Below are 22434 nucleotides of genomic sequence, written 5' to 3' on the forward strand. Positions count from 1 at the left end.
GTGAGAGTGAATGATTGTTTGTCTCTATATGTGTCCCTGCGATGGACTGGTGAACTGGCCAAGGTTAACCCACGCCTATCGCCTGATGTCAGCTGAGATTGGCACAGCACCGAGGATGGATGGATGTTGGTTTGGCTTTCAGCAGGCGCTGTTTGTATCCACTGGAAACAGCATAGACATGAAGGTTGGTCATGTGATCAGTGTGTGTTGATTTCTCATTTACCTGATTTATGTCCTAAGTATTCCACATGACAACTGAATCTAACCTTACTGCATACCTGCGTCAGGTGGAGCTAATTGATGCTGCTGAAAAGCAAGTGACGCACACTACAAGAGAATCATATTATGACATTTCTATGAAAACATTTGGTATTATTATTATTACAACAATAAACTCCATTTGAACTGCATTTTCCACACTAAGAACCAGTGTTGTACAAATACTTTGTTACTGTACCTAAGTACAAAATTCATGTATCTCTACTTTACATTATTTATATTTCTAGCAACTTTTACTTTTACTCCACTACATTTCCTCTAAATATCTTTGCTACTCATTATTGCCAAATAAAATCAGAAGAAGAAAAGTTTATAGAGCTTTTCTAGTCTTGATGAGCTGCTTTACACTATAGTTTTGCCTTTCACGCATTTTTCATAAACCATCACACGCTTCAACATGGGGTTAAATGTCTCGCTCAAGGACACATATAGACTATCCGAGCCAGGAATTGAACACACACGCTCACAGTTGAAAGACAACTTGCCCTACCACTGAGCCGCCGTACTTTTACTTCTTAAAACTAAACTTCTTTGTCAGAATGACACTGTAACATGTCTGACTGCCATACAAGACTAAGTGTGGCTCTTATCTCAGTTCCTTCTCTTTGTCTCAGTTGAAAATATTGAAATGGGTACAACTGAATGATCACAAACACAGGGAATTATGAAGTAGATACACGTGTAATCTCTCTGATGACACGCTCTCCGCGTCACTGTGAGTGGAATGTGTCAATGCGTCTCCGGCCAAGTAACACGCCTCACTCCGCTTTGTCCAAACCACCTCAGCCCAAACACAATGACGATAAACAGGGAGGGACTACTTTACCAATGGCCAACAATTAGTGCATGAAAAACTTTAAATCGCAGTGTTTTCACCGAGCCCCACACATCTGCCATAAGACTCTAGTCATCCTAAAGTGTGCTGCTTGTGCTTATACAGTGTGCTTATGTTTACTTATAGTAATAATCGATACACAGATATTTGTGCACACATTGTCATTGCGCACATCCTGGATAATCACTTTTATGGCATCCTCCTGTTCATTTGTTCAGTCGTGGTAAAAAAAAAGTGTGCGTGAGTGAGAATCATTACACGGAGCCAAAGAACTGCATTCCTACCTTGGCTGAGAGGATTATTGTGTGCATCATTACCTTATTAAAATCCACCCCACACATCAAAGTGTCCTTAATTACTATGGTAATCTAAAACGATGAGCAACCGCAGGGCTTTGTCATGGATTGTTAAAGTAATTGAGAGTTTCTACATTTAATGAATTGTCATTTTTTTTTTGTGTTTGAGTCTTCTGTTGCATCCAGTTAGTCAGGACTTCACCTGATGCTACTTGCGTTATTCGTCTTTGTTAACGGTCACATTGTAATTATAAATGAAAACAGGCTTTTGTGTCATGGTGTCAGATCTACGTGAGAAGGAACGACCCAAGGTCACCCACTGGAAATGTCACAAATAGCAGAAACATGTGATGAGTCCTTGATTGGGGGTTATTCAGTGACTGTGTTTATTTCTCGGGAATCTATTTCCTGATAGATTCCCATGAAACCGGAAGCAAACCTCCATGCATATTTGCATCAGGTGGATCCTCTCTATTCTGCTGAAAAGAAAGCAACAGCCATGAGAAGATAATCATATTAGAACAGCTCTAGTAAAACATTTGGTCTTTTTATTTCCTGTAATAACTCTGCAACTTATCACTTGTTTTCCAAGGAACCTGCAGAGGCAGGATGACAAATTTGTCCGTGTTGGTCATGAAATTGTACTTTGTGAGGAATAACAAGCAAACAAATAACACTTTCCTTACAATGAAAGTGATCAGAACAAGAGCAATAAGGCATGATATGATGTAAAAGCTCCTGGCATGAAGCAGTTACACCGCGATGAAATGTAACAACGGTAAATTCAGAAAGTCAGATTTACATTTGTTTTAATTACTCAACCAAAAGTCAGTCACCATTGCACTTTAACTTTTCAACCATATCACTTTGTCACTTTTTGTGGAAGCACGACTGACGAGATGAATTGAATTAGTGATAAAAAATAAAAATAATTTTAAGACAATGCTCTGTGTCCCCCATGTGATCTCTGGCGCCCCCTGAGAGGGGCTTGGACCCCAGGTTGGGAACCATAGACTTAGACAATTAATTGGACAGCTAAGGAGGCTTAGTTCTTGTATGAACTCTGATTTGATAATGTATTAAAGGAATATTTCACCAATTTGCATTTAGCTTTGTATTAGTAGTAAAACAAAGCTAAATGCAAATCCGTAATAAGTATTCCTTTAAAATCCATTTCAACGACAGCTTCCATACTAATAGAACATATGAAAGATATATACGTCTCAGTTAGATTGGTACCAGCAGTAATTATTGAGCGTTGGTATTTTCAAAAACCACATTACTCTTATCATCATTAGTAAGATACATCGCTTATCAACTGACCACAGATAACGACATCATATAAAACTATTAGCGGCTATTTCCATTAACACCCAGCTAAGCGTGTTGGAATGAATGATGAATACATATCGGCTGCCAAGTTTCAGAGATAAATTGCTCGGTGGATTCAGCCAGAAATCTTTTTCATGTGATTCAGATTTAATAACATGAAACACACACACACACACGCTGGGTTTGAATTCTTTGTGTGGACACTCGGGTTAACCCTAACCCTAACCCATAGATATAATGCATTCTAACCTCAAACATCACAACTGAATGCCTAACCCTAACCTTAACCATCACAAGTGCGTGTCGAACTCAAACCCTAAAACCAGGTCTTAACCCTGAAAAAACCTTTCAGAGTTGTGTGGCCCAGACAAAATGTCCTCACAAAGATAGATGTTTAAGTTTTTTTTTTTTTAGACCTCACAAAGATATAAACACAAGTACACACAGAGGCAAACCTCCATCAGCAGCTCTCTGAATGCGTGTGGCTCCTACTTGAATGTTTGGCGAGTTGAGCACCTCCAGCTGACTGCTCCAACCTTGTTGTAGGGTGATCTCCTCTTCCACATCTGCTTCATGTTAGGGCCTGGGGGCCAGTACAGGAGGGCCCAACACCACTCTCTGCCCCCCTCCCTCGGTGGGGGGATGGTGGTAGGATGATGCAGCACAGAGCACAGAGACGGGGACAGAGCCTGGAAACAGGGTTTCACATCTAACAGTTTTAGGTCACACACTTCCAGCTTTTTCAGGTTCTTAAGGTGTTTGAAACACACAAGACGTGACTTTGGTGTATATGAATGTTGGTGTAGTCTTTGCTCTCGTCGTCATTTCTATTTTTAGACTTTTTATAGTTCACACACAAACACACACACGCGACCTCGTAGCACAATCTCGGAAGAATTGCCAGAGTCCAAAAGTCCCCATGGCACTTACTGGCACGAGGAAGTAAGATTCATTTACTTCAAATCAGATTTGATGTTCACTGACACTATATGAGTCTGTGTGTTTTCAATGGTCACGGCTGCAAAAGCAGAATGTAGACGCACACATTTTCTGCAGGAGCGCTTCAAGAATGAACGGGAGACGCTGTGACAGAGGCCCCCGCTTTATGAGGTTCAACATCTTGCTGTTACATAACACTCTCCGATTTGATTTGTGCGTGACCTACATGTGCGTTAACTGCCGTAACACTGTAACTTATCTAGGTAGCGGGTATGATTTAGGTTTACTTACACAGGATTCAGTGCCTCCCCACAGCTGTAAGTTCGACTCAGGTCTCTGTGCAACCCCCTCCTTCGTGGGTTCACCTCTGGGCCATGTCACTGTGAATCAGCACCAGATGTGTTTCTGGAGTCAGTTGGCATCGGATATGACACAGAGGACCCACCCAGCAGTGAAGCGATCCCCCCACACAAAAATAAAAATCTTTTGGTGAGTTTTGTCACCAGCTTTTCGTGTCATGGTGTGAATAATTTCCTCTCACCAATGCTTGAAGATACTTGAAACACAAGCCAATGAAAACCAGAGGTTTCGACTTTTTAAATATGTCCATATGATGATTTTTAAACATGACACAAGACACCATGAAGTAGCCCATAAAAGACTGTTTCATGAGGTTGCTGGGATTAAACAATGTTAGTAGAGGGACTTTAATGGAAAGCTTTATAGCAGAGGTCTCAAAGTCGCGGCCCGGGGACCACATGTGGCCCTCCAATTGATTTCATGTGGCCCTCCAAACAATATAAAGTTTTAACGAGTCATCTCTATATGTTTTTATTTTTAAATTAATATATTATATTATATTATTAAATTAATTTTGTATCATAATTATGTTTTTTTTATTGTTGCATAATAAAACAACCACTTATATTTTGAAATTATCCAATCCAATCCAACTTTATTTGTAAAGCACTTTAAAACAAACACAGTGGACCAAAGACAGAAAAGCTCACACGAGGCAATATAAAAAAAGGAATTAATACGGCATATTGACATGTAATTTTGAGCTCATAACGTCCACCTCAACTGTTGCTTTTCGACTGGCCCCCGACTGACCAGACGAGACAGTCAGTGGCCCACAGGTCATTTGAGTTTGAGACCCCTGCTTTACCACATGGAGGCTACACATGTGATAATAGTCGAGTTCCTTTGGTGTTCTTTAAGTAATCAACCCTAGGTTTCTTTGCAGGTTAGTAAATGCATCCACAGTGGATAGAGAAAACATTAAAATACCACACACTATTCATAGTTTAGTGCCTTTGGAAGTGGTTTTATCTTTGCAGATCAGGTAGCAATCTGTCTTATAATTGGATGTGTGCACTCAGAGTTGGTGAGTGGATTTTTTTTGACATGTTCCTGGAGTCATCCTGACATCGAGTGCTACACTCCTACACTGATCAAAGGGCTTTTATGCATTTTTACGCCGTGTTTTTAGACATAGTATCACAAACACATTTAACCCTGGAGCAATGGCATACGAAGATAATAAAATAAGTCATGGATACTCGAGAACTAGAAATAGTATTGCATCTTTGCAATACCAGTTTGGCCAGACTGAAAAATCTAGGATCTCGGTTGTGTCACATGGGTGTGATGAGTTACAATTCATTCAGCAGAGGGGAATGTTCAGAAAAGAATTTGACAGGACCAGTTCTGAAAAATACAGATGAGTAACATGAACGCGTCACGTCTCACTGCAGATGATCACAGCCACTGTGGCAGGGGGAGGAGCTTCTCACATCTGTGCGAGAGCTGAATGATTTCTGTGGTTGAGGTGGGGAGCAGAAAGGAGGGGGGGGGGTTTCACAAAAACTACGTCATGATGGACCCAGAGAGAGACAGAGACATCTGTATTATGTCATGATTGCCTGTGGACTCCACCCTTTGCTCTCCGCGTCCCTGTTCTTCTGTTTCACTCACTCCCAGACGTTTCAGATTAGCGTTGCTGACACAGTTCTGTCTGTTGTAGGTTGTAAACATGATGCACGCATCAATCAGAAAAGTCAACCAGGACTGAAAAACGTTGTCCGAATACGGAATCCAACTAAACTCATACACCAGATTCATTGTACTAACTTCTGTCAAATGTTCTTTTTTGCCACCGATCATGTGCCCTCCTGTGTGAATGATCTCATTCATCTGGGTCATAGTCATCTTCAGCAGTTAGCTGTAGGCAAGTGGACTTGCTTGAGTTATGTTTGAAGACGTTACACCTCTGATCCAAGAGGCTTCTTCAGTCCCTTTTGGATGAGAGGTGTAAACATCTTCAAACCTCACTCAAGCACATCCAGTTGCCTACAGCCAACTACCTGAAGCTTTTGTCTTTCTTAATGGCAGTTCACGTCCAGCTTTGGACGCGCAGTTCTCTGTCTCCACTTGTCCACCTCATTTGTCGGTCACCTTTGTTCCTGACGCACCATCTGAAAACCAGACATGAACTCTCCAAAGCCTGTAATTAGGTCAAAGGGAGGTTTCCTTCAGAAAGGACCTGTAATTTACGAGTAAATGAAAGTCAAAATTTAAATTCAATGAGAGAAAGAAAGTGAACATTCTAACGACAGTACTGCGCAAATGTCTCAAGGCACCATATCCGCAAACCCTCCATAAGATGAACTCGTACATCATATGTATGTAATGCTCAAGCATGTGTTGAATAAAACTGGTGTAATAGACCTTTTCCACAGCAGATGTTTGACACCATGCAATAGTGCGGGTTGCATATCTATTGTTTAAGTACAAGGGTCGGTCACATAAATACTTGAACTTTTTTTTTTTTTCCCCATAACTCTGGATGCTTTCCAATAGAGTGATTGAAAAACAATTGTACTGTATGGTCATAGTAGCTGAAACAACGGATTGGCCTAAGACTTTTGCACATCACCAAATCCAAAGCTCACACGATGTAAATGTTCCGTGTCTGTATTCTGTTGCAAGAAATTAAACAAGGGCAATCAGCACACCCTGTAAAAGTCCCCCGACTCTCTCTCTCACACACACAAACACAAACCGTAAACAGAGCATCAGACAGTACGTGGTGAGAGCTTCAACAAGGCTGTAAATATCTGCAGGTCATGGCAAGGCTGCAGGCGATTGGACTCTGCTCTCTATTGTCTCTCTCATGGCTCATTGTCTGACGGCTTAAATGTTTTCTTTGATGTAGAGAACGCGGGGGGAGTTATATTATGAAATACAATTCATTCAATCTCACTTGATAATCAGCGGAGAGATACCCTCTTTTTATCTCACTCTGTCCTTCATGTGCGAGAGGATAAATATAATTTCCAGATAATCAATATCACACTTCATTTCAGGGAATATACGATAATAGCTACATAAAGCACAATTTAAACGCAGCATGACTCTCTTACATAACAGTTAAGATATCATATACTGTAATTGAGGAGTCTAAATACCAAACTTGTGACAACCCAGTGTTTTCATGGTGAACTTATTGTGCCATCTGGTGCCCAAAGACGGAAAATGACGTGCTGATGTTGAGCAGTTTCATGAAACATGGAACAACCAGGTGCAGGACATTCTAACCACAAGGTGAGGCCTTTCTCACATAGTGATAAGAACATCTAAGAATTCTCGAGGCATTTAACGTCTTGTTCTAGTTATGATTTTTTTTTAATTAAATTAAGCCATATTTCATGACTCTTTACTGCCAGTACTAATCCGTTTACTGAGCCATAAATATGTAAAGGCATTATGCCTTCTTGTGCAACACCCAAAACTACATTTCTGTTCCAAATACTACGGTCAAAACTGTGTTTCTTAATAATAGAGATTAGGGATGAGACAATCTAACCATAATGTTTCCCTCAACAAATGAATGTAACAATTTTTGGACTTGCTTGTTACCATCAGATTTATTTACAGACGTGAGATGGAGAAAATCTCCCTTGTGCAATTAATCAAGTTTATCTAATAAAACAGAGTAGATTCTTAAACCATCTCTCCGTGTCTCTCTCTCTCACACATACACACAACTGAAAATGACCACTTCAAGCAAGCATTAAACAAAAATCATACAAACCTAACAAATGACCTATTTAGAATGAACAATGTTGAATTAAAGCAGGTCAATATGAATGAAACACTTTCAAATAACAATAATAAAAAAAAAATGATTTCAGGCTATCAGTCATACTGTCGAAGTAAAATTAAACACTCTTGCATATGATACAAAAACAAAAAGCTCAACTTGTACAAGAAAGTCACAAGCAGGTTTAGGCATAATTCAGTCATACCGTGCTATACCCTGCATGCCAACAGACAAAAAGCACTGCACAACTTGTGAACTTATCTAAAATAAAAAAGGTTCAAACGAGGCGACTGAGCTTTTTGAATGAGACGTGATGATTTCAGCAAGGGAATGGCATGATGCTTCCGTGTCTTCAGTCTCATGCCACATCTGACAATAAAATGAGGTTACCAATGCATTTGCATGCTAGTGCACCCATTATATAAGAGTGCAACAACAATAATAATAATAATATCAACAATAATACAGCCTTCTTTACAATGACAAATGAAGGTAATTTGGTGTTTTAGTTGGACCAGTTAGGTAGAAGGTGATGATGTGGACTAATTGCTGCTGGGAGAAGCAAGCGTGTGGTGACGTCTCTGGGGCAGGTGAGCTAATGCTACAGGTGATCCTTCTTATTCCTCTCAGCCTCACTATCTCACAAAGGGGATATAGGAAGCTACCAGACAGAAAGAAAGAAAACTGAGAGATGTGGTAAAGAAGTGGAACTGCACGCAGCTGGTCCAGCTTCAGAAGCCTGACGGTGTTAAGACATTCATGTCCCGAGGTTTTAGTTTGTGTGGCCGTGGAGGCTTGCCCTCGATACCCAATAAATCAATCTTTTGGGTCATGAAGTTGGCAGGGTCCTGCACCTTGAGGTTTATCTGTGTGTTGGTGCCATCCATGGTTGAGGACTTCTGCAGGCCGAAGTAGGATTGTAGTGAAAAGCCTACAGGAGTGAAGAGGTAGATGTTGTCATTACTGACATTTTTGGCTGTTACAGTGAATCATTAGATCGGCTGACACTTTTAAAAGAAAGTCACATTTTATGACTTTCTTTTATATAAAGGCTTTTTAATCACATTTTATTTCTAGGGTTGTTGTTTACATGTTTTTACTATTCTAAACTTTCCTACTATTTGAACTATTATACACATATTTGTGTGAGTTTATGCATGTATGCAAATTGTCATGTTTGACCTTTTAATGTTGTATGTTTGTTTTATCCTATTTGCTTTAAAAACTGCAATGAATCATGATCATTATTATACTTGTAAAGTGCATTGAGGATCTTGAATCTTCTGGTCAGAGGTTGAAAAATGTACTGTGGGACACTATTTCCAATACGTTTGGGTTGTACAAAGGAAAACCTATAAACTAAACCAATAAAATAATGTTAAAGGTTTTTATTAAAAAAAAAAAAAATCAAAACAACTAATCTAATGCAAGATGTGAAGCTGGTGGTGTAACCTTTAAGTTTAGATTTAAATTGCAGCTTGTGGCTTTAGCATATCAGTGGGAATTTATCACCGATTGCTGCGCACAGTTCACTTCTGGCAGTGGAACCACCCTAAAAGATAAGTTTGTCATGGTGCGAGTTGAAAGTACTGCTAAGAAAATGTATTCAGTTTTAGAGTTTCTTTAAATAATTCTTCTTCTTATGTGTGAATGTTTTTTGGTTTAATTGCAAGGAAATCAGTAAAAACTGAACATTTTTGGTTTGTGGACGAAATGAGAGAACATCATCATTTCCGGATAAAAGATCTCTCACCTGTGCTGGTGTCAGAGCCTGGGTCAGTGGGGGACTTCTGTACCACAGACCGAGTTCCAAAGAAACTCCACCTGTCTCCTCCTCCTTCATTTCCTCCCATGTCTGTGCTGAGGTTTGGACTGAGTTCTGGGGTGGCAAGAGATGGCTGGAACCAGCTCCTGTACTCCCGCCAAGCAATGAGCAAGAAAAACAATATGAGCGATGAGCCATATGGCACCTTACATAACAAACTGCCACAATATCGAAACAGTTAGCCGTGCTGGTTAATTAACCACAATATAAAGTTCGGTTCTGCTCATTTGAGATTTTCTCATTTCATACCTGCGAGTAGCAGCCGGTGACGCGTAGGGACTGACGCAGGGGGTGACGTTGGGGGTGACAGAAGGGGTACAACTTGGGGTGGATTGTGCTGATGTTGGAAGCCTGTCCTCTTTGAAGTCCCCACTTGGCATTCTCAACTTCTGCACAGACAGAAAAATAAACAAACCATGAAGAAATACCCTGCAAAGATCTCAAGTCCTCCTCTGAATTAGATAATGACTAGAAAAAAAGGTCTAGTGTGTAACATTTAGGATGGTTTATTGTCAGAAATTGAATATATACACGTTTATATAAATGTACAAGATTTCAGTTTCTGTAGCTTTTGGAATAAAGCAGGACCTTGCTTTACCAAGGCCTTCATACAGTGTAACCCCACCACACTTCATGTTTTTGCATTTTGAATCAGAGGTTTACTGGGCAAACAAAGAGGATTGACTCATCCCACACAAACCCAACACATTAAGTGAAAAAAAGGAGGAGGCAACAGAAGAGGACCCTAACCCTGGACGACTGGAGAGAGTTGTGAAAGACTTTTGTTTACATCCTTTCTGGTATGTGAAGGCCACCGTAGCTCCCTGACACACTTGGACAAGGGAGGAGTGAGCACTAGGGCTGAAATAATTATTCAATTTATCTTTTACTAAACTAATCATCAACGACTTTGATAATCCATTTAGTTGGTTTGACTGTTTTTTTTAAAGAATTAAAACAAGTTCTCAGTTTTTAAGCTTCTTAAAATGTGAATACTTTCTTTTTTGTTTGTGGACAAAACAAGACATTTGAGAACATCATCATTTCCAGGTTTGAAAAACACTGACCAACATTTTCTGAACCAAACTCGATTACTCGAGGAATGAATTGACAAATTATAGATATTTATGGATATCACAAATTCTTGACACCGGGGTTGAGAGGTTGATTACTGCACCCTGCACAAACAGCAGCACACCTCCAAACATCCACATTACACCCTGAGCAGTTTGGCACAGATAAAACAGGCACACAACATTGATCTTATTAGAAGAGCAAACAACCCATGAACACACAATGCAAAAGGTCATCAGTGTTTTTCTGGACCTGCTGATTATAAATGAAAAAAAAAACCACAACATGCGTCATGGACCCACTGAGCCTATCACATGCGACCTTGTGGTGTGGGTGGGGAAAAGGGAGGGAAAGACAAAGGTCTGATCGTACGGTGAAAAACACTGTTACTAACGATCAAACAAGCTGCCATTACATCAGCACTGAGTTTAAGAAGCTTTATTATTTAAAAGGTCATTAATGCAATAAGTTTATCGCTTGCTTCAAACCAACTCCACCTGCAAAACTACTAGCCCATGTGGATACAACAGGGTTTGAGTTTCCTCTTCTAACCACACAATGAAAGTGCCCTTTTAGATCCTGACAACTGGAATGCGCTCAAAACATACTTGCCTTAACTGTTAAATGTATTTCAGCGATGATCTCTGGAAGAATGTTTTCAGTGTTGAATTTCCAATCAATGCAGGCATATTCCCATCCATGAATTGAACAACCTTCCAAACTCATATTGGTCTCGCATATGTGGTCCTGAAGTCTGCTCAGGGTAGTGGTCATTGTGCAAATGAATAACATGGCACACCCCCATGGCCTTTAATACCCAGTGAGTTATTGATGAGGATCTCAGTGCCCCAGTCCTGCTGGACTTCAGTCAGAATACACCATATCCATAAAATATGTCCCATTATTACATGACAAATGCAAGGTGGAGGCAAATAGGCAAGTAGTGTGGAAATGTGTGTGCACAAATGTCATGAAGCAAGTGGAATTTGAATACTACTATCCAATACTACTGTAGTTTCATTGAAGTGGCTGGGGTTATGCAAGGGCACAACGTTAGTTTAAATAGTGTGTGGGGGAAAAAAATAATATACACTCATTAACTCTGTAATGGTTTTCCTGTCTTATTTCCTTTCACATTAATTAATTAAAAATAACAGGCAGAAAATCAAAGCAGTAAACACTTACTGACAACGAAGACGGTGGACATTAAAATCAAAAAGGAGACAAGACTCACAAATATTCCAAGCAAAAATCACAATCGGCTCAATTTGATTCAAAATGATATAACCAGTTTTTAGACAACACAGAAACAATATCTGATTTGTTAACACTGCTGTGGAGCCATTTAACAATAGCATACACTCATTGGCCACTTTATTAGGAACAGTCTTCTGGTTAATGGATTGACATGTTACGCATTCAGAGATGGTCTTATGTAAACCTTGGTTGATACACATAGTTATTATTTGAGTTAGTCCAACCTTTCCTTCTGGTCATTCTCCTCTGACCTCTGGCATCGACAAGGCATTTCAACCCAGAGAACTGCCACCTGCTGGATACTTTCTCAATTTTCAATTACTTTAAAATCCCAGTAGATCAGCAGTTGTGAAATACTCAGACCAGAGGACATCGGACCTTCCATCTGTCACTAATGTCACCCTTTCCTCATCCTATTGCTAGGTTTGAAATTCAACAGGTTGTCTTGACCTTGTCCACACTCATTGAGATGCTATCGTGTGAATGGAGTTGCCATTACATGATTGGCTAACTCATTATTTGCGTTAAACCGTTGAACAGATGTACCTAATAAAGTGGCCGGTTACTGTATATGCTAAGTCATATTTCGGTTCGTCCGGTCTTCCTGAATAACAAGACATCTGCACACTTTCTCCTTTCTCCATTTTAGCCTCAGAGGACATCTTTTGATCTTCTCGACAGAAGATGCTCCCCCTCTAAATGTACATCGGAAAATTAACCGTACCGTTTATCACTAACGCTGGTTAGCGGCGGTGGCTAAGCTAACGGTGTCTGGACTGCTCCTGAATGCCGTATATAGCATCATTCAAATTAGTTAACATTATAACCGGTTACACATAACGTGACTTTATCATGGTTGAGCTATGTGCATCACAGTACTTTAAATTTGACGGCAAATGATAACATCAGTCTGTTAGTTAAATTGAGGAATCAGTTTGTTTACTATGGTCAGCTCAGAGACCAGCTTTAATCGTTAGCCGTCACGACTAAGGCCTTTCCTTCGTAAGTAAAATTAGCTTACTAATAATTTAAAATTTGACAAACCTTTTAATGATTTGTTTTCTTTGGCGCTTGAGTCCGTTGTAATCCTTAATTTGGTCCATAGTTTGCAGTTTTATAACAAGTTTCGGGGTCGCTACTTGAAGAGAACACAGACAGGACACCGTGTACAAACAGCAGCAGCAGGCCCACGTAACGTCTATTTGTAAGGACGGCTGTGATTGGTCCGTTTCACAAAATAAGGGGGCTCGATTCAATCATGGGCGTTGCATAGCAACACACTGCCAGTATGGAACATTACGTAATGATACACTTTTCCAGACGTAGAAAACAAATGTAGCCTGTGTAACATGGAACCAGCATCTCTTGCACATTCATTCATCTATTGTACATACCCACATTCTTTTCAACTGAAAAAATAAAATAAAATAAAATAAAATAAATTAGTTGCAAAAAAATTAATATATAAGTAGAATAAAAAGTTAATCTTGTATGGTAAATTTCATACATAAATGTAGGGTTAAAGGTTTCTTTCTACCTTTCTATACAAGTTTCTCTCTATCATATTCTCTTTGTGAAGGATTAATGTTTTTGTCATTGTTTTTTGTGTTTTTCTTTTGTTGGTTTCTTATTTCACTTCTTTTCTGTTTTGTTTCTCTTTCTTTTCTCAATTTATTGTATGATTTTTTTTTGTATATACAAGGAGTAAGAACAGTCTGCTGTTCTGTATATTTGTTATCAATAAAGTTTGTAAAAAAAAGATGACGTAATTTGTTTATCAAGATTTTGTAGCATGTTCAACCTGAAAAGATTGTGATTGTGTGCAACAATGCAGAGAATGTTTTTTGAAGGTAATATCTTCAGTAAAAGACTATGTGTGTGTGATTTAAATACCAGAAATAATGAAAAGTCATTTCCTCACTCACATTCTCTAGTCTACTGGAATCTAACAACTGCACCTCTACTCCCAAGACTTCAGCAGACCTGGCTTTTTAAACAAGCTTTTAGTTGAACAATTATTTTAAATTATTATCTGTTTTTATGTATTGTAGCGTATGGCATTGATTTTATATCTGTTAAAAATGTATTTACTTACTTAATATCATTATTGTCAAATGTTCATTCTTGGTTGTAGAGAGAAAAAAAAGCCCCACCTGGAGTCATATGCACATATCACATTTCCATAGCTCATATTTTATTATACTCACTGGCACCGTGTGTCGATGAAAGCGTGTCTCCTCAGTGGAGAGGCCTTTGTGGGGGGAATATCCCGTGTCTGTCAGCCCAGCCTGGTGCTCAAACCTCTCAAGATTCTCCTGGCTTTGCTCTAAGTGAAGGTGGGAAGAGAGTAAAATGTTGTCTTTTTTAAATTGTTTTACAGTAATGTAGCCTTACTTCATCACAGCCTGCTGATACTTGAGCTTGTTTACTTTATTATAAATATATAAAGTATATTAACATATTCATCAACATGAAACACACATTTTCTTCACCGTTTTGTTACTTACTTATCATAAACGAGGTCATTAAAGAGGTGGCCTTAGCTTTCACCACCGGCACAGGGGACTTGACTGGTGTTGGTGCCTCAAAAGTCACCAACTTCCCACTCTTCTCTCCCTCCTACAGCCACACAATTATATGTCAGTACTTAAATAAGTAGGAAGAAAACTGTTTCAAATATATAACAACAACAGTTGAGTCCTCACAAAAGAACATAAATGTAGATGAGCAGTAACTATTATGCTGTTAATAATTTAAGAATGATTTAACACAGCAGTATAGTAATGTCTGAGCACACACTGCTACACAATTTGCTATACTCAATCATTTTTACTAGACGTATAAAGCTGGGGCTCTGTGTTTTCCATCCACATTTATTTTTGTTTCATTCTTTATGGGCAAGGTGACATGACGAGTATTAACAAGTGTGTCGATTGAGAAGCAGGAAAGACATAACATATTATTTCGAGGATCCGGGTAAAATTTCATGGTGGGCTAAAGGTGGCCCGCAGGCCTTGAGTTTGACACACATGGATTCATTGGTTAAACACAATGTACCTTCAAGTGAACAGGTTTTACACAGAAGAAGCAAACACATGTTTGGTTTCATAGTGCCATAACAATGTGGGCCAGGCAGTGGCAGTGCAAGCACACAAACAAACAAACAAACAAACAAACAAACAAACAAACAGGAAAGCACCTCTGCTCCATTGCGGAACTTGTGCTGTGGGATGACTGGGTCTTTCCACAAGATGTTAACAGTCAGGTCTGGAGGCGGTGAATGTATGGGGGCGTCCATGAGCGCATCGTAGCTGATGCTACGCCGAGTCATTCCAACGGGAGACGACGAGGCACCAAAGAATGTGGATGACGAACCCAACTCAAGAGCTGCAATATCACGGGGAAAAGGTTCTGCAGCTAAAGATCTGTTCCTCATACCTGCTGTCATTTCACATGCTTTATCATTCAAGTCTCAGTATCTGTTATATATATATATATATGTATATAAAACAAATCAGAATGATGTTTACCTGGAAGGTCTCCTCGTCTGGAGGCCATTTTGACACAGAGAGACACTGACGCTTAAGAGTGGACTGACACTGTGATGGTCAGCAGCTCCGCTTGACTTTGGACTCCAAACCTAATCGCCTCATCACATGATATGACACAGAGGTACAGGATGACATGACAGACAGAAAGGTCCTGCTCCTGTCTGACCACATTATATTAGAGGAACCAACATGTGAGGCTGATCACCACAACACAACAATGCACTCATGGTTTCATGAGCCAAAGCACGTTCATGTCAGAGAATATGTACACAACAGACTCTTGTATTTACTAAGCACAGTGCGCGGTGTTCTTTTTCTGACTTACTCCAAATAGAACCTGAGCTCTGGTTACAACAGCGTCATGAATACTGAGTCAGTCGGTCCTCACGTACCAGCCTCTACTTCTCTACATGGTTCAGCTTTTTGAGAATGAGGAAATGAATGTGTGACTGCAGCCTGTTCCAAAGTGAAGAAAATAGAAATAGAGGTGAACCCGTCCACCTCTATTATCAGGGCTCACTCTTATCTACGCTCACTTTCCACTCACTGGAATTCACCTGCATCTCCAGCATGCAGTAACCTAATCTGAATCTGAATTCAGAGAGTCAACAAATTAATGTTGGGGACATTTCTCGTCTGCTTTGTAGACTGGGGAACACATGCATCTGCTGATGACGTCAGCACCGGGGCAGACTGAGTGACATTGCAGAACAGAAACTGAAGTCACGCCTCAGCTAAATGGCAACATCTAAAAAAAACCCACAGTGAGGTCTCCCGTACTTGTCCTATAATAACAAAAACAACGCTGGTGTGACGAGACATTTTCATGCAAATCCAGTCGGTCACAAAGTATCTGCGTCGCATCGTGCGCTCTTTAAACAAACATTGTTCAGGTGTTTGCGTCACTCAGCAGCAGCAGTCAGTCATGCTCGAATTCACCCTTACCGCAAACTGTCAGAGTTGATTTGCTCGCCTCTCCTGCCGAGATTAGTCCACCGCCGCAGGAATCTGGAGTGTGACTCGACAGCTGCACAGATTGGACGGAGTGGACCCACAAATGCTGCTGTGTTTGATCAGCGGACGTTCCATGCCGGACCTTTGGACGTGCAAAGAGTAAACATTTGGCCAACTGAACTCAGAACTACTGCAGCAGCAGCAGTAAAGCCGCTGAAAGCTCCGGGCGGAAGTGATGATCCGAAACTTCAAAATCCGGCTCTGGCAGACAGTCAGTGAACGCAGAGCAACAGTGTTGTCAAGTGCGTAATTGCAATAAAGTCATCAAGTGGGAAGAAAACAAACAATTCAAACACATTACAATCATGATTACAGACATATTTAAAGTTGATGCTGTTTTAATTACATTATTATTTAAATGTATTGGACCACCTGTCATAGAAACAAGAAAACATAAATATTTTTGATTCTTTATTTGGCAAATAACAATTCACCTTTTTATACCCAAATATGTGCCGGCTCAGTGGGTTTCTTCTCTGAGAAGTCAGAAATTAAACTCACTTTTTTCTGTTCTGGAATCCCAGTAAATAACTATAATTCGACATAATAATCAAGAAATAATAATAATGTGCTTGACTATTTTTTCCTGTTTTTTGTAAAACAGTGCATTTGAACAATAATTATTATATTGTAGCATTAAAAACATCATTTTGGTTTAAAGAGCTTCTAAACACTGCGGCTTTGGGTGGTGGTCTAACACATCTGTTAATCACTGTATGTAAATATAAATATGGCAATGAAAGAGAAAGACAATACAAAAAGAGACACAATCAAAAAATACACAAGTAAAACAAATGAAGTCTTGCATAGCTCTTGTTTGAAACTGAGCAGGGAACAGTTTTCACTAAATAATTCCTGCCCCCTTTTCACCTCCTCAGTACACAAGTGACACGACCATTATCCCATAAACAACCTGATGCTGTAGAAGTGTAAATATTTTTTTATATACAATTCAATACCATACAACATTCCAAAAATAATGGAAAATTAGAGAATTAATTAGTAGTTAGTTTTGGTTAGGATTAGGGACGAGGCTTTATTTCTACTGTCCAAATGAATAGACGTCAATGATGGGTCCTCACAAGTACAGCTGTACAAACGTGTTTCCTCTCCTGTCTGAGTGAGAGCATAGTGTGGGCTGGTTGTTGACTTGGCATGTAATACACACACCTTTGTAAGACCAGTTCAGTTTCAAACATGAAACAGAAAACAAGTGACTCAATCCTCCATTGAATTTGATTTATTTAAAAAGAAAACAACAACCCTGAATTATACAGAAAACCAAGGCTATAGAACAAACTAAACGTCACAAAACAAATACATACATCAAATACAGATGTGATGCAAGTGCAAGATAAATAGACAAAGTGCAAGATAAATAGACAAAAGCTTTCATTCCTTTCACATCTACATTCACTTTATGGGGTTGGAGGTCACATGTTGATGTCCATGCCTGAAGATTCAGTTGTGAGCCGTGCTGGAGCTGTCAGGGTTGGAACTGGGACTGGAAGTGGACTGAGCTCGTCTGACTGTAGGGTTTTTTTTATTTCTAGAAATAACAAATAAGAGCAGAGCAAAACAATTAGACACATTCCAGCCGTGTGAGAAAGGTGTTACCTTATTGCCTCATGTTTTGTGTAACAAAGCTCAGCGTACTCTGACGATAGAGCTCAGACTCAGGTCTGTATGTTCACTCACATCATATCAAGCACGAGGTCTTGCACCGCTTTCTTGTCTGGGTTCAGACAGTAACGCCGGCCATTGCTGGTTGTGACACTGGAGAGAGGAGAAGTTCAGATGAAGGGATTTCATTTCACATAACAAATAAACTGATTATATAAATGAGTCAGACAGGTATAGACTAACTGATATTGTGAGCTGTTGTAGACATAATAGTTTCATTGAACATTGTTAAATGTTTCTTACACAATCTCCACTTTGTTACAGAACATGGTTGCCGGGTAGATCTGGATGTCCCTTTGTCGAGAATTTTTCATAATGGAATCCCTGACGCTCCGACACAGGCAGCTCTGCTTTGATTCTCTGACTATAGAGAAAAACAAGGAAAAAAACAAAGATTTAATTACAATCCATTTTTATTCAAAATGATGAGATCAAAAGAGATAAAAACTTACGTTGTGCTTTAGAGATGCAGATCAGAACAGCCAGGAGCAGAAACACTTTGATGATGCCAGACATTTTTGGTTTCCTCTTTGATCAAGATGACGCCAGTGCTGCAGAACAAACTTGGTGTTTGTGGGTAAGAGGGCAGAAAGAACCTCTGTTAAGGTCAGTAAAGTGTGTTGACAAGAGAACTGTGAGGGGTAGAGGCAGATGGGTCACCTTAAATACGTTCTTTAACCGCATCCTTCATCCTTCCTGTGATCAAGGGAATTTTTTACAAGTGGAAACTGAAACTTCTGAAACCCCCAGAGGAAGAAAAAAAAGCTTACTCACTCCATTAGATTTCACTCGCCTTTCCATCTAGCTGTTATTAATTGTTAGATAGAATTAAGATTTTATAAACTATGTATATTTTATACATTTGTTATATTTATTGGTATTAGTAATTATTAGTATTTTTTTTTTTTTAAGTAGTTAACCTGAATTGATCTTGTAATGACCACTTCTGATTTTGAGGTGATGTGTCATCCCTCTTTGAGTCAGTGAGAGTTCTTGGTCACAGAAAGAGAAGATGCATGTCAAAGGCTTTCTACGTAACGCACGTTTTATGCTTTAAAAGAGAGATTCTTCACTCACTCATTCATCTTCTAGCACTTAATCCTCTACATGAGGGTCACAGGGGACACTGGTGCCCATCCCAACTGACATAAGGCGAAAGCCTGGGTACACTGTGGCCCTTCACTACAGCCTACATATGATGTTTATGTTTACATTGTGGAAAAAGGGTGTAAGAAGGTCCTTGAGGATCAGTCTTTTGGTTTGTGTACCCACTTTAAACATTAGTGTCTTACATAGAGCCCCACAAAATGTTGTTTGTGTTATTTTCATCCGTTTTCAGTATAGTGTTTTAAACTGTGTCTGAATTGGGATTCATTTGGATAATAAACATGTTGAGGTCATTTAGTTCAACTGAATTTGAGTTTTCCCTCATTATGAGGGAAAAAGAATGACAAATGAAACCTCTTTAATTTTGCTTAGTGTGAAATCTTGTCTTGTTTGACATGTCATTGTTCTGCTTCACTTTTTTCAATTTGGTTTGTGTGTGTGTGTGTGTGTGTGTGTGTGTGTGTGTGTGTGTGGGCTATTCCATATTTGACAACACAAAGTGTAGGTGGCCGTGTTTGTGGTTAAAACCTTTCTAGTGTGAAACCTTTCTAGTGTGAATCCGAGAAGGTGTGTGAGTGCATGGAAAATAAAAGAACATTTTACTGTGTTGCTGCTGGTGAAAATGGTTACCTAATATCGGCCTCATCTCACAGATTTGTTTTCATAATCTGACATTAACACCATCTTTAGGTCCGATTACATCACAGGCCTGAAAGCTATGGTGGCCCTCACATACCAGACAGGGAGGTGTTCCTGGTTTGCGTCGTAAGACTTTGCTTCAAAATGTGAAATGCATCCTCTGATTGTTTTGTCTGTTCAGGCTGGTGTAGAAATGTTGGCACACAATGGAGGCCTCTAACAAGCCAGGCCCTTGCCTAAAGTACATATATTATATTATAAATGATCTTTATCTTTACTGTCTTTGCTGCTGTAATGTGGGACAAATAAATGACTATCTTATATTATATTTGCTCTTGTTTGAAACTGAGCAGGGAACAGTTTTCACGATATAATTCCTGCCACCTTTTCACCTCCTCAGTACACAAGTGATATGACCATTATCCCATAAACAACCTGATGCTGTAGAAGTGTAAATCTTTTTTTATATACAATTTAATACCATACAACATTCCAAAAATAATGGAAAATGAAAGGTGAGAATTAATTAATAGTTAGTTATGGTTAAGATTAGGGACGAGGCTTTATTTCTACTGTCCAAATGAATAGACGTCAATGATGGGTCCTCACAAGTACAGCTGTACAAACGTGTTTCCTCTCCTGTCTGAGTGAGAGCATAGTGTGGGCTGGTTGTTGACTTGGCATGTAATACACACACACACACCTTTGTAAGACCAGTTCATTATGTCTGAGAGACCCTTCAGACCACAACGCCCTCCCCTGATATCTCATGCTATTGTAATCTATCAACATGTGTGAGATCACAGGATCTGACTCAAATGCACCGACACCCCCAGACCACAAGATAGCACTGTTGGCATGAGACACAAACAGTTTCAAACATGAGACAGAAAACAAGTGACTCAATCCTCCATTGAATTTGATTTATTTAAAAAGAAAACAACAACCCTGAATTATACAGAAAACCAAGGCTATAGAACAAACTAAACGTCACAAAACAAATACATACATCAAATACAGATGTGATGCAAGTGCAAGATAAATAGACAAAGTGCAAGATAAATAGACAAAAGCTTTCATTCCTTTCACATCTACATTCACTTTATGGGGTTGGAGGTCACATGTTGATGTCCATGCCTGAAGATTCAGTTGTGAGCCGTGCTGGAGCTGTCAGGGTTGGAACTGGGACTGGAAGTGGACTGAGCTCGTCTGACTGTAGGGGTTTTTTTATTTCTAGAAATAACAAATAAGAGCAGAGCAAAACAATTAGACACATTCCAGCCGTGTGAGAAAGGTGTTACCTTATTGCCTCATGTTTTGTGTAACAAAGCTCAGCGTACTCAGGTCTGTATGTTCACTCACATCATATCAAGCACGAGGTCTTGCACCGCTTTCTTGTCTGGGTTCAGACAGTAACGCCGGCCATTGCTGGTTGTGACACTGGAGAGAGGAGAAGTTCAGATGAAGGGATTTCATTTCACATAACAAATAAACTGATTATATAAATGAGTCAGACAGGTATAGACTAACTGATATTGTGAGCTGTTGTAGACATAATAGTTTCATTGAACATTGTTCAATGTTTCTTACACAATCTCCACTTTGTTACAGAACATGGTTGCCGGGTAGATCTGGATGTCCCTTTGTCGAGAATTTTTCATAATGGAATCCCTGACGCTCCGACACAGGCAGCTCTGCTTTGATTCGTTGACTATAGAGAAAAACAAGGAAAAAAAACAAAGATTTAATTACAATCCATTTTTATTCAAAATGATGAGATCAAAAGAGATAAAAACTTACGTTGTGCTTTAGAGATGCAGATCAGAGCAGCCAGGAGCAGAAACACTTTGATGATGCCAGACATTTTTGGTTTCCTCTTTGATCAAGATGACGCCAGTGCTGCAGAACAAACTTGGTGTTTGTGGGTAAGAGGGCAGAAAGAACCTCTGTTAAGGTCAGTAAAGTGTGTTGACAAGAGAACTGTGAGGGGTAGAGGCAGATGGGTCACCTTAAATACGTTCTTTAACCGCATCCTTCATCCTTCCTGTGATCAAGGGAATTTTTTACAAGTGGAAACTGAAACTTCTGAAACCCCCAGAGGAAGAAAAAAAAGCTTACTCACTCCATTAGATTTCACTCGCCTTTCCATCTAGCTGTTATTAATTGTTAGATAGAATTAAGATTTTATAAACTATGTATATTTTATACATTTGTTATATTTATTGGTATTAGTAATTATTAGTATTTTTTTTTTTTTAAGTAGTTAACCTGAATTGATCTTGTAATGACCACTTCTGATTTTGAGGTGATGTGTCATCCCTCTTTGAGTCAGTGAGAGTTCTTGGTCACAAAAAGAGAAGATGCATGTCAAAGGCTTTCTGTGTAATGCACGTTTTATGCTTTAAAAGAGAGATTCTTCACTCACTCATTCATCTTCTAGCACTTAATCCTCTACATGAGGGTCACAGGGGACACTGGTGCCCATCCCAACTGACATA

At 39.4% G+C, this 22434-nt stretch overlaps 3 protein-coding genes across 4 annotated transcripts; all 3 read right to left on the reverse strand.

Moving 5' to 3' along the window:
• Positions 1-7591: 7591 nt before the first annotated feature.
• LOC122778626 (putative monooxygenase p33MONOX) lies at positions 7592-16677 on the reverse strand. 2 transcript variants are annotated; one of them, XM_044040685.1, is made up of 8 exons: positions 16439-16677; positions 15473-15582; positions 15142-15329; positions 14450-14561; positions 14150-14268; positions 9861-10000; positions 9540-9697; positions 7592-8717 (listed from the first exon to the last, which is right to left on the reverse strand). In XM_044040685.1, exons 2-8 carry the CDS (start codon positions 15498-15500, stop codon positions 8518-8520), a joined length of 945 nt encoding a protein of 314 aa, XP_043896620.1. In that variant the 5' UTR covers positions 15501-15582; positions 16439-16677; the 3' UTR covers positions 7592-8517. The 2 variants fall into 2 exon arrangements, with proteins under 2 accessions (XP_043896620.1, XP_043896621.1); XM_044040686.1 differs by lacking the exon at positions 16439-16677 and having other exon boundaries at positions 15473-16167.
• Positions 16678-17732: 1055 nt separating this feature from the next.
• Positions 17733-18845, reverse strand: LOC122778669 (C-X-C motif chemokine 11-6-like). Its single transcript, XM_044040739.1, has 4 exons — positions 18643-18845; positions 18434-18554; positions 18206-18283; positions 17733-18056 (listed from the first exon to the last, which is right to left on the reverse strand). Exons 1-4 carry the CDS (start codon positions 18704-18706, stop codon positions 17969-17971), a joined length of 351 nt encoding a protein of 116 aa, XP_043896674.1. The 5' UTR covers positions 18707-18845; the 3' UTR covers positions 17733-17968.
• A 2000-nt stretch (positions 18846-20845) lies between these two features.
• On the reverse strand, positions 20846-21938 carry LOC122778211 (C-X-C motif chemokine 11-6-like). Its single transcript, XM_044039847.1, has 4 exons — positions 21737-21938; positions 21527-21647; positions 21299-21376; positions 20846-21169 (listed from the first exon to the last, which is right to left on the reverse strand). The coding sequence occupies exons 1-4, from the start codon at positions 21798-21800 to the stop codon at positions 21082-21084; spliced, it is 351 nt and encodes a 116-aa protein (XP_043895782.1). The 5' UTR covers positions 21801-21938; the 3' UTR covers positions 20846-21081.
• Positions 21939-22434: the final 496 nt, after the last annotated feature.

The sequence above is a fragment of the Solea senegalensis genome, linkage group LG12, assembly GCF_019176455.1.
Source record: "Solea senegalensis isolate Sse05_10M linkage group LG12, IFAPA_SoseM_1, whole genome shotgun sequence".
NCBI classification, from domain to species: Eukaryota; Metazoa; Chordata; class Actinopteri; order Pleuronectiformes; family Soleidae; genus Solea; species Solea senegalensis.